Here is a 14,138-nt window from a genome sequence, read left to right as displayed (position 1 = left end):
GCCAGAGAATAGGAAGTAGCAACAGCCAAGAAGAAAACAACATGAAGCAGAGCATTAGAAGTAGAGATTGAAAGGACAGATATTGGCAATGCTGTTAAGAGAGAGGAGTTAGGGTTCGGCAATAAATGAATTCTGCAGGAAAGGGGGGGGAGAACACAAGGCTAAGTGCCTGGGCAAAGAAGCTGGATAGTATTGATAGGGATGGGGGGGGGTTGGAAGATAGCCAAGACATTCTATTTTGAGCATGTTGATCTTGAAATGTCAGTGAGTCATCCAGGTTGAAGAGTCAGGGGCAATTTCAAATCGAGATTTTAATTTACTTTATCAAAGAGGATGGCACTCTTCCAGAGGGGAAAGAAACTGCTTTCACGGAGTTGCCCTTTTACTCATCTCCCTCAAGTAATAATATGGAAATATATTTGGATTAAGTACAAATATAATGAGCATCCCTGTGTCTTCAACACACACAAGATGCATATGGGGCAACATACAAAGTGGCAAATGTGGAGAAGAGTGCCTGTTTTTAGATGTGCGCTTGAAGTGCAGCAGTACAAAAAGTCACAATTGGCTTTATATTATTCTGTGGCTACTGCTGCTCAGTCCTCAGCTACTGGTGTTCTCTTGCTATAAGGTGAAGACATCTCTCTTCATGTACTGTACTACTTTTATTACTACTTTAGGGTTCTTTGTTTAGAGAAGTATATGATTAATCTGTTCTCAGTCTCGAAAGTTTATTCATACCAGTAAGTGCTTTAAATGAATAAAACACACTTCTATCTCTTAAAAACATCCTAGCATTTTCAAAGGAAAGTTAGCCTTGCTAATATCAGTATCAAAATCATATATACACCTACAGCACCCAGCCACTCATAATACAACACAAAAGGAACCATAACTTTTGAGATGCTGCTAGAGTTGCTTATTAAAAAATACAATCTTAAACAGATTGTTAAATGAAGTTAAATTCAGAAACAACTGTCATCATGGGCCAGGACACAACTCCACCTTTTTTTCAGTTTCTGCCCAGCGTATTCCAGATTTCTTAATCTACTAGTAAGCCAGCAAGAATTTTATTTTACCTATAGAAGGCTTTTGTATACCAAGAGGCCAAAACTTAAGTGATTATTAAGAAAACTTCACATGAACTGCAACTGAATATGTTAACAATATTTAGAACAGAAATCTGAAATCCTAAACACAGGGGGGGGGGGAATTTGTTTAAATGCATGGCAGAAAAGAAAAATCAAACCATATTTTCATGAATCTAAGTGATCACGGAAGAGAAATTTAGCTCTGAACAAAACTGTTACCCAGAACAGAAAGAATTGGATAGCTAGTTACTTCTGCAATTGTAAAGTTCTGTGATACAGATACCAATCAGAGGACAGCATTAAGACAGCAAGTTAGAATTCTGTATTATGGATTGATGTGTTGGCATTTTGTTTAACTTTTTGCTACATAAACAGTGCACAAGGTTCTAGGAACATTAAAACAGGAGCACACAATCCAATGGAACTTGTCCTAATTGTTAATTAGGTAATGTGCTGCCATCTAGTGACTGGTGAAATGACCAGACCTTCTCTTCAAAAGTAAAGGTTCTAAGACATCAACTTTACATTTTGGTTTGTTTCTAAAGTTTTATAATATTTCATTTAAAATTGCTAGTAACAATTATACAAACCATAAATGGTAAAGTTACATATGGTAAACTATAAAATGCTCTCTCTCTTTTGTTTCATTAGAGTTTTCTGCAAAGAAGTAACCGTCTACAGTTCAAGTTACAGGTAGGTAGCCATGTTGGTCTGCCGTAGTCGAAACGAAAAAAAAAATTCATTCCAGTAGCACCTTAGAGACCAACTAAGTTTGTCATTGGTATGAGCTTTTGGGTCTGAAGAAGTGTGCATGCACACGATAGCTCATAGTAATGACAAACTTTGTTGGTCTCTAAGGTGCTACTGGAAGGGATTTTTTTTTTTTATTTTGTCTACAGTTCAGTTTCACACCTCAAAGGTTTCTTTTAAAAGTTTCCCAGTTTGAACGTTGGCTCCTCTTTTTAGCCTTTCTAAGCTTTTGTCCCCAGCCACCCATCACAACCCAAACCAATAATCTGTTTCATAGGTGAGCACGTGAACAATTGCAAACAGCTTGTTGCTGCACAAGAGGATCTGCAGTCTGGAATATGAATTCAACACTGGGATTAGAAACACAGAACATAATGCATCATTTTCTCTCACACACCAACAAACTACAAAAATGGAATTCTCAAGCAGAAGAGGCAGCAGTTCCTTTTGAGCTTCTAACTTCCCAGAAGTGCACCCACACAAATCCAATGTCAGTATCTAGGCCAGAACTGAGTAATACAACTGAAGGGGATAACTCAAGCTCTACCATCTAAATTTTATTTAACTGCAGGTGCCAGAGACTTAACCCTGGACCAGATAAAAAGAATGTGCTCTACCATTACAGGGTGGCCTTTCCTTATGTTAAGTTGCTACGGTACTAATGCTTTAAGCATCTAATAAATTGTGTTCAAACACACGAGAGGTGAGGGGAAGAGCACTCTGAACTCTGCCATCTGTCAAGGGACTAAAGGCACTTGCAACTCCTCTAAGAAGGAACATGATGGTAAGAAGGAAAACTATCCATTGACCTAGGGAAAAGAAGCAGCAGGGAGCTTGGTATACGCACAACAGCCAGAGGTAAAAGGGCTGCTGGGTCCCTTACAGCACATATACACAAGCAACAGAAGAACACCCCTGGTCCTCACTAGATATAAATGCTTATTGGCATACAGCTTGTTCAGGCATTGTTCTGACCTCCCTCCTCTACCTTCTCCCTTGACTTCTGTTTAGTGTTGTGTGTGTAGGTGTGTTTTGATAAGCCTCAGGGAAGGGCCTGCCACATTGACTACCACCACTTTGGGATACAGTATTTCTCTGAAAAGTGAAATGAAAAATAATTCTAAAAAGCCAACGGAGGCCTGGATGAAACCTACGTATGTCATCAGTCATTAATTTTGTGCCAGGATTAGAAGAGGAAGTTCTGTTTGGCAGTGTCAGTTTTCTCATTCGGATAATGAACTGAACGGATGTTGAAAATGAAAGTGACATTTAAATAGGAGAAGCATGGAGAGAGACCAAGAAAAACCAACTCGTACAAACAGATAATTGCTATTAAGTTTAAAGAACGCCCTTACCAAAGAATACTTAGTTATACATACTTATAAACTCAACCCACTTCTGATGCACATTAATATAGTTCTTTTAGAGTAGTGGGTGGAATAAATTGAGGCTTTCAAGATTTACTTTGCTTTCTATTAAAATCCCAAGATTTACCAACCACACTCAGGTGCAAGCGGTGGCTCATCTGTAGAAAAGAAGAGTATCCAGCAGATGCTCTCTGGTAGAAGAAGGACATCAATTACTGCTATTGAACAATAGTCAGAAAGTGCTGCAAAGCACAGTTCTGCCAGTAGATTCAAATCCGCCTTTGGCATTCTCCTGCTTGAGAGTCTCCACAGCACTTCACATACATTCTCAGAAGTCCTGTATGACATGCCAGTGTTATCCCTTACTGCAGGAAGATCAGTGCTTGCTTATACCCACCTAAGTGATGGATATGGGATTTGAGCCAAGGATTTGCCTGATCAGACTCAACCACTGCATCATGGGTGGCTAACCAGGTCACTGGGACAATTCCCTGACCACTGGTCAACATCATCATCTGAAGGGCCACAGATTAGCCATAGGTCTCATAATTCCACATGCAGATTTGGTTCAGCAACCTGTATTTACAGGTGAGCACACAGGTGGTTATTAAATGCAACAACCAATCAGAGCTCTACTAGCACAGCAAGCCATGCTCCCATTATCACCCTAAGAGTTACCACGTCAACTCCTTGCTTATATACAGTACTGAAGTAAACAACTACAACGTGTAATGCTCATGAGGCAATATCAGTAAGCAAAAATGATCGTGATGTCATCTCCTAAAAGTGCAGGGTAGGCGGAGTCACACCCAAGCAAATTTAGTATAGCAACAGTTAAAATTGTTTCCAAGTACCATGCACTGCACACACGATTGGCAGCTACAGCTGCTCCTGGCCTGGGGTAGACTGACACTCAGCACTGGTGAGCTACCAACTGGATTACTGTTACATGGGGCTGCCCTTGAAGGTCTGGAGGCTGCAGCTAGTGCAGAATGTTGCTGCTATAATGGAACCATGTGGATACCAGTTCTGCACTGGCTGATAGTTACCTACTGGGCCCAATTCAAGTGGTTAGTACTACATACAAAGCCCTAAACAGCTTGGAAGCACCTAAAAGAGCATCTTCCTCCATACGTCTCAAGCCCTATGGTAGGCAGGGAAGGCCCTATTAGAGGATCCACAACAGGCTGCTGCCCAGGTGGCATTGTCCCTTAACAGGGCCTTCCCAGTGGCAGTTCCTCATTTATGGAGTGTTCTCTCTGGTGAACTTTGCCTCTCTACTTCATTATGTATATTCGGGAGGAATTTAGAAACATCCCTGCCGATCCAGACTTTTGATGATTGAAAGATACTGTTCCTGGCAACCTTTGAATAATTAGCTGTGAAGGTATGCAATTGTTTTTAGATGTTTAAAATACGCTTTTTAAAAAATTTCAATTGCCTTTTTTGTGTTTGTGACCCTTAGCAATTTTGGGAGGATGGGCCAGACATAAATTTAAATATATTACTACTCACTAGTAGCAAGGAATTTATTCTTTTCTCATGGAGTTTAACTTACCAAAATTTTATCAGTTTCCTTCTTTAAGTGGAAACCTTGAAGTGGAAACAGGAAGCACACAGTCAATATTAAGAAACTAGAAAATACTTTCAGGGGCCACAGACCACCATTTCTATATTAAAACAACACTTTATAGAGAATAGGGGAAAAAATATTAATTCATATTCTCTAGCCACTTTCACCACCTTATTTCCAAGAGGTCTGATGTCTGTGGAAACCCCAAATCTAAAATTCATTCTAACTGGCAAATCCACTTCTTCACACGTTAAGCTGTGTCAGAATGTAGAGCACTGTTTTTGAAATTTGGCCAGGATGTTGTACTCTACTGATTTCGTGATGGCTCAAGTCTTTAAAAGTTATGAAGATGTAGTTATCATTTCATTATGTCTGGTTGGTTCACAGCAACCAGATTCTGCACCACCTAGAGCAGGAGTAACCAAATATTATGCCCTCCAGATGTTATTGGACTGTAATTCCTATCACCCCCAGTCAGCAACACCAGTGGTCAGAGATGGTGGGAATTGGAGCTGACCAACACCTGTTCGTTTCTTAAAATATGATATCCATACCTGAAAACTCAAGAGGGAGCTTCTGAGGGCACCACAAAGAATGGCCTGTGAGGAACCACACCCCGCACAACTGAGAGATCAGTTAACACCTGACTGTTTCCAAAACTGTGCAGAGTCTGAGACTTTATGCTCGTAATAGGTAGGAAGCTTTTGTGGCTAGTCTTTTTTTGGGGTCAGTGTGCAAGAGGTGACATATGGGTAAAATACAGAGAAGTTCAGAATGTCTGCCATGTTTTTGGTAAACCAGAAAAAAATATGACTGGACAGTTATCTATGGTGACTAAGTAACAGGAAGCATCTGCATAGACATCTGTAGGTTACCAAGCTGTTGGTTTCTACGTGGCAAAGACTTCTCAAGGATTTGTTACAGAAGTAAATGTGTTGACTGAAGCTTTTCATGCAATCTTTTGGCATTTAATAACATAATAAATATTATTATAAAAACAATAAAATAACATAAAATATTTAAAGTAAGATATACAACTACTGTAAAATTGCTCACCTACGACTAGTCCACATTCTGGACAGATCATATCTCCAGCTCTGTAATCTTCCACCAAAATGGAATCTGGATGGTTTGGACATGTCACTCTTGGCAGCACATCCACCCTTGAAAACAAATGCGATATATTTTAGCTTTGTGTGACAACTCACATTAAAAACCGTGTTTATGAAAAGTTTGTGAATAAGTGTAAGCCGTTTGAAGCTTATGGGAGAAACACTTCCAACTAAGTCACTGCCTTCAATGAGTCCTTTATTTTAAACAAATATGTATGCACATAGTTCACAGACATAAAAATACACTTGAATAGGTGTAGACCACTTACCATTATATTTTATGCAATTTAGAAAATAAGTTATGTAAGGGGAAAATGCTAAAGGGAAGACAGGCATATTATGAAAACCCTATTAGACCTCATTTTAACAAATATGGAGGATTACAAAATAACTGATAAGCAGCATTTATTTCAAGTGGAAAACATTATCCTAATTCATGTTGATCATGCAAAATATTTGAAGTTTTACTAATTTCTAGTGACCTTGTAAAAAGCGTTAGAATGCTTTTGGAGTTTTAAATGAAACTCAAAATGTGACATGACAGGATATAATTTGCTGTGGTTAAACCACTGAGCCTAGGGCTTGCTGATCAGAAGGTCGGCGGTTCGAATCCCTGTGACGGGGTGAGCTCCCGTTGCTTGGTCCCAGCTCCTGCCAACCTAGCAGTTCGAAAGCACGTCAAAATGCAAGTAGATAAATAGGAACCGCTACAGCGGGAAGGTAAACGGCATTTCCATGTGCTGCTCTGGTTTGCCAGAAGCGGCTTTGTCATGCTGGCCACATGACCTGGAAGCTATACACCGGCTCCCTCGGCCAATAATGCGAGATGAGCGCGCAACCCCAGAGTCGGTCACGACTGGACCTAATGGTCAGGGGTCCCCTTTACCCCCCTATGTTATGTATGCAATTACTTCCTTGGTGATTTGAAAGAAGCTGATAAACATGGCATGAAATTGGTGACAAATCTGTTTGCCTCAAAGACAGAAATAGCCCTGAAATTGATATCCCAACTACAGTATGCTTAGTAATATCAACTATTGTAGCTAGCCATTCACCTTGACAAATCTGTTATGTGGCCACATACCACTGTGGTCAACTTGTAACAAAAGCAACAGACCAAAACTTCAGGACTGTTTTTCTAGAAAAAGAGGTGCAGGAACTTGTCCTTTTTTAGGGGGGAGCACCCAGCCAAAGTTGTTGAGCCTCCAGCACAACACAGAGCGCTGTGCTGCCCGCAGCCTGTCACAAAGCCCCAAGTGCCATGCTGCTGTGGCGCAACACTACAGAGGTGCCAGAACGCACCAAAGAGATAGCAAAACTCAGTTCCGGTGAATTCTGGGTGAAAAAAAGCCCAGGGATACCTCCCTGTAATGGTTATACAGTACCATAAAAAAATGCAAGTTCACCAGACAAGAAATCCAGATTGCTACAACGTGCCCAGTGGAATTTTCTTTCTAAACTTTGAACAGAAGCTTCTTCGCACAAAACCACATTCTCTGTTCTTAAAATGGCTATCATGAAGTAGATGAGCACGAAGCAGGAGCGCAACTATTATTTAAAACAAATATGCTAAATACATTCCCACTTAGCACGTGAGTGAGTCATATAGATGTCAAAACATGTTGAATATCCAATCCTCTGTATTTATGAACTTAAAAGCACATTAGCAGGGTGTAAATTAGATTGGTTAATGTTAATATAAGAGCTATTTGACCTATATGTATGTATACAGTACTATGGTGGTGCTTTTGTTGTTGCTGTTTTAAGTTCAATAAGGGATAATTGGGCATTCTTGTCATGCCTGTGGTTGGCTTTAATGCTATATATTTGTTCTGAATATTGCCTTGTGATGGTCTACGGCTAAACAATACAAATATTGTCTTATAACCAAAGATATGTTTTGTTACCATAATCAAGGACAAAAGTGGTAAGGACCTAACAGAAGCAGAAGACATCAAGAAGAGGTGGCAAGAATACACAGAGGAATTATACCAGAAAGATATGGAGGTCTCATACACCCCAGGTAGTGTGGTTGCTGACCTTGAGCCAGACATCTTGGAGAGTGAAGTCAAATGGGCCTTAGAAAGCATTGCTAATAACAAGGCCAGTGGAAGTGATGATATTCCAGCTGAACTATTTAAAATTTTAAAAGATGATGCTGTTAAGGTGCTACACCCAATATGCCAGCAAGTTTGGAAAACTCAGCAATGGCCAGAGGATTGGAGAAGATCAGTCTACATCCCAATTCCAAAGAAGGGCAGTGCCAAAGAATGCTCCAACTACCGCACAATTGCGCTCATTTCACACGCTAGCAAGGTTATGCTTAAAATTCTACAAGGCAGGCTTAGGCAGTATGTGGACCGAGAACTCCCAGAAGTGCAAGCTGGATTTCGAAAGGGCAGAGGAACCAGAGACCAAATAGCAAACATACGCTGGATTATGGAGAAAGCTAGAGAGTTCCAGAAAAACGTCTACTTCTGCTTCATTGACTATGCAAAAGCCTTTGACTGTGTCGACCACAGCAAACTATGGCAAGTTCTTAAAGAAATGGGAGTGCCTGATCACCTCATCTGTCTCCTGAGAAATCTCTATGTGGGACAAGAAGCTACAGTTAGAACTGGATATGGAACAACTGATTGGTTCAAAATTGGGAAAGGAGTACGACAAGGTTGTATATTGTCTCCCTGCTTATTTAACTTATATGCAGAATTCATCATGCGAAAGGCTGGACTAGATGAATCCCAAGCCGGAATTAAGATTGCCGGAAGAAATATCAACAACCTCAGATATGCAGATGACACAACCTTGATGGCAGAAAGCGAGGAGGAATTAAAGAACCTTTTAATGAGGGTGAAAGAGGAGAGCGCAAAATATGGTCTGAAGCTCAACATCAAAAAAACCAAGATCATGGCCACTGGTCCCATCACCTCCTGGCAAATAGAAGGGGAAGAAATGGAGGCAGTGAGAGATTTTACTTTCTTGGGCTCCTTGATCACTGCAGATGGTGACAGCAGTCACGAAATTAAAAGACGCCTGCTTCTTGGGAGAAAAGCAATGACAAACCTAGACAGCATCTTAAAAAGCAGAGACATCACTTTGCCGACAAAGGTCCGTATAGTTAAAGCTATGGTTTTCCCAGTAGTGATGTATGGAAGTGAGAGCTGGACCATAAAGAAGGCTGATCGTCGAAGAATTGATGCTTTTGAATTATGGTGCTGGAGGAGACTCTTGAGAGTCCCATGGACTGCTAGAAGATCAAACCTATCTATTCTTAAGGAAATCAGCCCTGAGTGCTCCCTGGAAGGACAGATCGTGAAGCTGAGGCTCCAATACTTTGGCCACCTCATGAGAAGAGAAGAATCCTTGGAAAAGACCCTGATGTTGGGAAAGATTGAGGGCACTAGGAGAAGGGGACGACAGAGGACGAGATGGTTGGACAGTGTTCTCGAAGCTACGAACATGAGTTTGACCAAACTGCGGGAGGCAGTGCAAGACAGGAGTGCCTGGCGTGCTATGGTCCATGGGGTCACGAAGAGTCGGACACGACTAAACGACTAAACAACAACAACATGTTTTGTGGAAGGCATGGCTGCTGGTTGCCTTTTAATTCCCTTCCAAAATAGATTCCAACTCAGAGGTTTTCTTTTCTACATACTGCAGTTTAAAAATGGGCCAAGCTTTCAGATAAGTCTGTAACAACATAACAAATTTGTCAACTCAATGGCTCCCAGCAAACTCTTGTTGCAATACTGCTCTTAAGCATAGTGCAATATTTATGCTACAGAGTGTCAATTTAGGAAATGTTTCATTCAAACATATTTAAACAGTAGCCTACTTTCCTCAAGGTCAGACTGACTCAAACTTACAGCTACTATCATGTAAATTGTTTTAACTAACCTAAACACAGCATTTATCTTCCTTTGCGGTAGTCTATAATAAGCTCAAAAATTATCTAAACAAGATGCTCTTTAGGAAGTGAGAAGGGAAGAAAGCAGTCTTACGGAAAGTAAATAAATAGAATTGTATGGTTCAAGGAAGACTTGAAGTAATTGGTTTGTTAAAGGGAGAAAACAGAAACCGTGGCATAAAACAATTAAGTCAGGAGCCTTCCTTGGTATCCCCAAGGCAACCAGGACACTGTCAAAATGTTTGCTCAGACCTGTTGCCCGCCAGTCAGCTGGAAATGACAGAAGGCACTTTTCAAGGACTTTTTCTCTTCAATTTCAAGTCTGACAGTGGGTTGTGGCGAAAAGGAAGGAGTGGCAAGAATATCTCAGCACATTCAGGCCTTTGTTCCCGGTGGGCAGCTGGAGCTAGCAGGAGGACCCTGCTCAGGGTCTTGGGTTTAAAAAGAAGAAGTCTGATGGGGGAGAAGAGCAGTGAGCAATATCCCTGCAGCCAGATGGAGCTGGCAGTGAACATTTTATTCATCCTGTTCAGAGCCTGTGTATGTGTGTGTGTGTGTGTTAAAAATGCCTACTGGAAAGGCTGGGGGATATACCCAATTACCCATACACTTCCATCTGTACCTTCTTCACCTTGTTCAGGGTTTCATCTTGAAAAAAGAAAAGCCTAGAAGCAGCATTGGCTGGGGAGGGGGCTGCGAAGAGGATATCTTCAAATTTTGTGTTATGCCACAACCCCATGGCACCACTTCCTCTGAAATCAAAATCTGCCCACTGTTCCAATAAAGTTGCCACCTGCTGGTTAAAGTGTTTCAGTCCAAGGGCCTTATATTATCATTTGGGGGGTGGTTGAGGGGCCTGCTTTAATTTTGGATTTCCTGCACTTACCTGTATCATGCACAATGCTTTGGAATAAGCACTAAAAAAATGTAACAGCCTTCATGTTTCTAAGCTCATAATCACAAGTTGTATATACACCAGACAACAAACTGGTAGAGCAGGCACAGGAAAAGAGAGCCAACCCAATCTGCTAGAGGTAAAAATATCATTTGGCCACACCATTTAGCACTAGTTGTTGCAGATAGTGACAATGTGAGTAAATTAGTAAGTGAACTCCATGTACAAAATGATCTGTTTCACATTACTAATCTAGGCCAATTGCATATCACATTACTAATCTAGGACAATTGCAAATCTGGAAAGAAAGTCTAAGTAGTCAATGTTGCCCAACAGAGAACTTTCATGGGTGTGCAACTGAACAGTCTGTCTCCTGTCTCACAGAAGAGGATTGCAAGGAGCCAGAAAGATCCTTCTAAGCATATCTGATGAGGCCAGCCTTCACTCCGAACACACTGGATTTTAAAATGTCAACCTGAACAAAATTAATAAAGCAATCCCAAACTTCCTCTCATCCCTCCAAACCTTATCCAACTTCAAAACAAAGCATTACAATGCAGGATTACAATATGTACAATATAAACATCTCTTCTGACAAAACAATAGAAAAAAGAACAGTAGGATGTTGCAAGAGTTGGAGACCCCGACAGACAGCATACAGACAGGACCTAAAACAGTTCTGCTCACACAATTGCTTCCCCAAAAACTTATTACAAAAGCAACTTTAGATCCTAATGTTACAACAAACATTTGCATATACTCTGCCTATAGAAATACCTTGAGGGTGAATTTCCAACTCTGCCAAAGAGCCGTCACGCAAACAAGCGATTTCCTCAACGCAGAAACATGAGGCCTAGAAATCAGGTGCAGCCACCCAGAGCACGGCTCCAGGTGAAGCAAGGACTCTCTTTGGAGATGCCAGCTGCTGTCCCTATGAATTGAGCTCCATATTAAAAACATTAGCAGGTTTATCTCCCAGTTCCTGCTGAACAAGCTGCAAGCTAAGGAGGTCCCATCCCAAGGTCAGCTGGCTATCCTGGGAACTCCCCTTAGCAGGAGTGGCTAACCTATGGCCTTCCAGATGTGAGTTGTAACTCAGCAACACCTGGAGGACTAAGCATCAGCCTTGCTCCCAGCATGCCCACCAGATTTCACCCAGGTCTACTGAGGTGTGCCTGCCCAGCCCCACAGCTTTACTGCATCCTTCCCGGTACTGTATTGGCAAAGAATCGGGGTGCCAACATGAGCGTAGCCAGGATTTTTGTTGGGCCTTTTGTTAGGGCGGGGACAGAACCTCAGTTTGCTATGTATTTTATTGATTGGGGGGCAGCTGCCCCTTCCTGACCCCTCTTGGCTATGCCCATGGGTGCCAACATATTTTTAAGAAAAATCTCAAAGCCGTTTACAGCACATTAAAACAATCCAGAATTAAGCATTATTGAAGACAGTCAAATATAAAGTATATAGTAAAAACAACATACAATGAACAGGAAACTGAAGTATTATCTTAAAGATTTCAAAATAAAATGTTACAAAGGAGATCAACTACAGAATACATTTTTAACCAAAAAATCCCAAACATTTCAAAAGAAAACATTGCTAAGTGAAGTCAAATATAAAACACACAGTTAACAAAATAAAAAAAAATATTATAAGCATGACATGGCACACGCCCACCATTTGAATGGGAATGCCCATCAACTTTGGGGGAAGGGCCATTTCTGGGAAACCAGTTCTGGGGAGAAAACAAAATTGTACAAAACTAAATTCAGCGTGGCAATGATAAAAATTAATTTGGATTGTGGCATAGCAATTTACATGGTTTTGGTGGGGAAGTCAAAAGCTGCCTACACGCCATATGGAGGGAGTGGGGAAGAAAGGTGTTCAGAATGCTGGGAACTGTAGCTCTGCGGTGGGCGAACTACAGTTCCCAGAATCCCGGGGGGGGCAGGGAAATGCTTCCGACGCACGGCCCGTTTAAATGGGGTCGGCGAAGAAGCGCAGGTGGCCTAAGGCGTCCCAAGCCGCTCCTCCACCACCTGAGGCCACCGGAGCGTCTGGAAAGCGAGCCGCGTATCCTTGACGGCGAAGGCGGGAGTGGGCTGAGAAGGAAAAACCGAAGGCCCCGCGGAGAAGGCCGCCGCCAAAGCTGAGGCGGCCGGAGAGCGAGGTAAAGGGAGACCGGATAGGGCAACTGGAGGCGGCGGGCCTACCTTCCCCCTCAGAGGAGCCCAAGCCGCGGCGAGGCTGCGCCTTCTCAGGCCGCCTCCCCTTCTGCCCCCGCCACCCCGAGCCCGGACGCGCCCCTCTACCCTTTTCCCTGCTTTCCTATGTCTAGAGAAGCGCCCGGCAACTTGTGCTACTGACCGGCTGGTGGAAGCCATCTTCCTTCCTTCCCTTGCGCGCGGCTGGGCGGCCGGGGCGGGCCGATGGGCTTTTATGCTTTCGACGCCTCGGTAGGCGGGGCTTTGTCGAGGCCGTGGCTACGGGGAGCCTAGCGGGACAACAAAGCGTTCGCTTTCGCGGCGAAGCTCAAAGACGAGGGAAGAGTACGTGGGTGGGTCTTTGCTATGATGGGAGGCGGTGATAGGGTCGCCATAGGTCCTCTTTTCCCAGGACGCCACCTCTTTTCCATGGGTAGAGTCGTTCTAGCGATCCAGTTAAAAGTAGGTGGTGGTAAATATGTCCTCTTTTTTGCCCTTTGAAATATGGCAAAGGGGAAAAGGCCGAGGCTACCTGCTATATTTTTCAGGGCGATCTCCTAACTTTGACGGGTCCCCTAAAAGAAGATGCCCCTCAATACACAACTAACAAAAATCCTGGCTGCGCCCATAGAACGATGAACGGCAGCATCGCTTCCTCCGGACATGAGTTTTGTGTCTTGTATGTCACATTTATTTTTCCTAAATGTTCCTCATTAATAAACTCCTTTGTATTTTTAAACAACAAACAGCCAAAGTTCTAACCCCACGCTAGCATAGCCCTAGCCAGGATTTTTGTTTGGCGCGGGAGGGGGGCGGAACCACAGATTTGTAATTTTTGATGGGGGCAGCAGCCCTCCTTGACGATGCCCATGCATTCTTGCCAAAAATGCTCCCTAAAATTTAAATTAAAAAAAAAAACTCGCCCTCAGGCTTGCAATCTGTGACACATAAGGAGAAAGGGGTAGGGCAGGAGGAAAAAGCAGGTGCAGGTACTACTTAGGTTTTTTACTACTTTGGGTTTTTTTTGTGTTTTTTTTTACTTTATCACCACCAGCTGGGTTGGAAACAAATGCAGGTGAAATCTGGAGAGTGTAGGCCGGCTCCTTTCTTAACAGAGGTGGTGGAGTAGGGCTAACTCAGAAGTGTGACCAACTTTCCCAGTCTGAAGTGGTGCAAGGCATTATTTCACCTGGGGACTTCACCATCTCTCAGCAATCTGGTTAGACCTGAGCTCATGCT

At 42.5% G+C, this 14,138-nt stretch overlaps 1 protein-coding gene across 1 annotated transcript in view; it reads right to left on the bottom strand.

Moving 5' to 3' along the window:
* GTF2B (general transcription factor IIB) overlaps positions 1–13,159 on the bottom strand; it is a 33,073-nt gene extending 19,914 nt beyond the window's left edge. The window contains exons 1-2 of the mRNA XM_035121360.2: positions 13,063–13,159; positions 5,838–5,944 (exon numbers count right to left, since the gene is read on the bottom strand). Of these exons, the coding sequence (XP_034977251.1) occupies positions 5,838–5,944; positions 13,063–13,079 (124 nt within the window). The 5' untranslated portion in view covers positions 13,080–13,159. The remainder of the gene's footprint in view (positions 1–5,837; positions 5,945–13,062) is intronic.
* Between the last annotated feature and the right edge of the window lie 979 nt (positions 13,160–14,138).

Source organism: Zootoca vivipara, chromosome 7 (genome assembly GCF_963506605.1).
Source record: "Zootoca vivipara chromosome 7, rZooViv1.1, whole genome shotgun sequence".
Lineage (NCBI taxonomy): Eukaryota > Metazoa > Chordata > Lepidosauria > Squamata > Lacertidae > Zootoca > Zootoca vivipara.
Note: the sequence above shows the minus strand (reverse complement) of the source record. Positions and strands in the feature narration are given on the sequence as shown.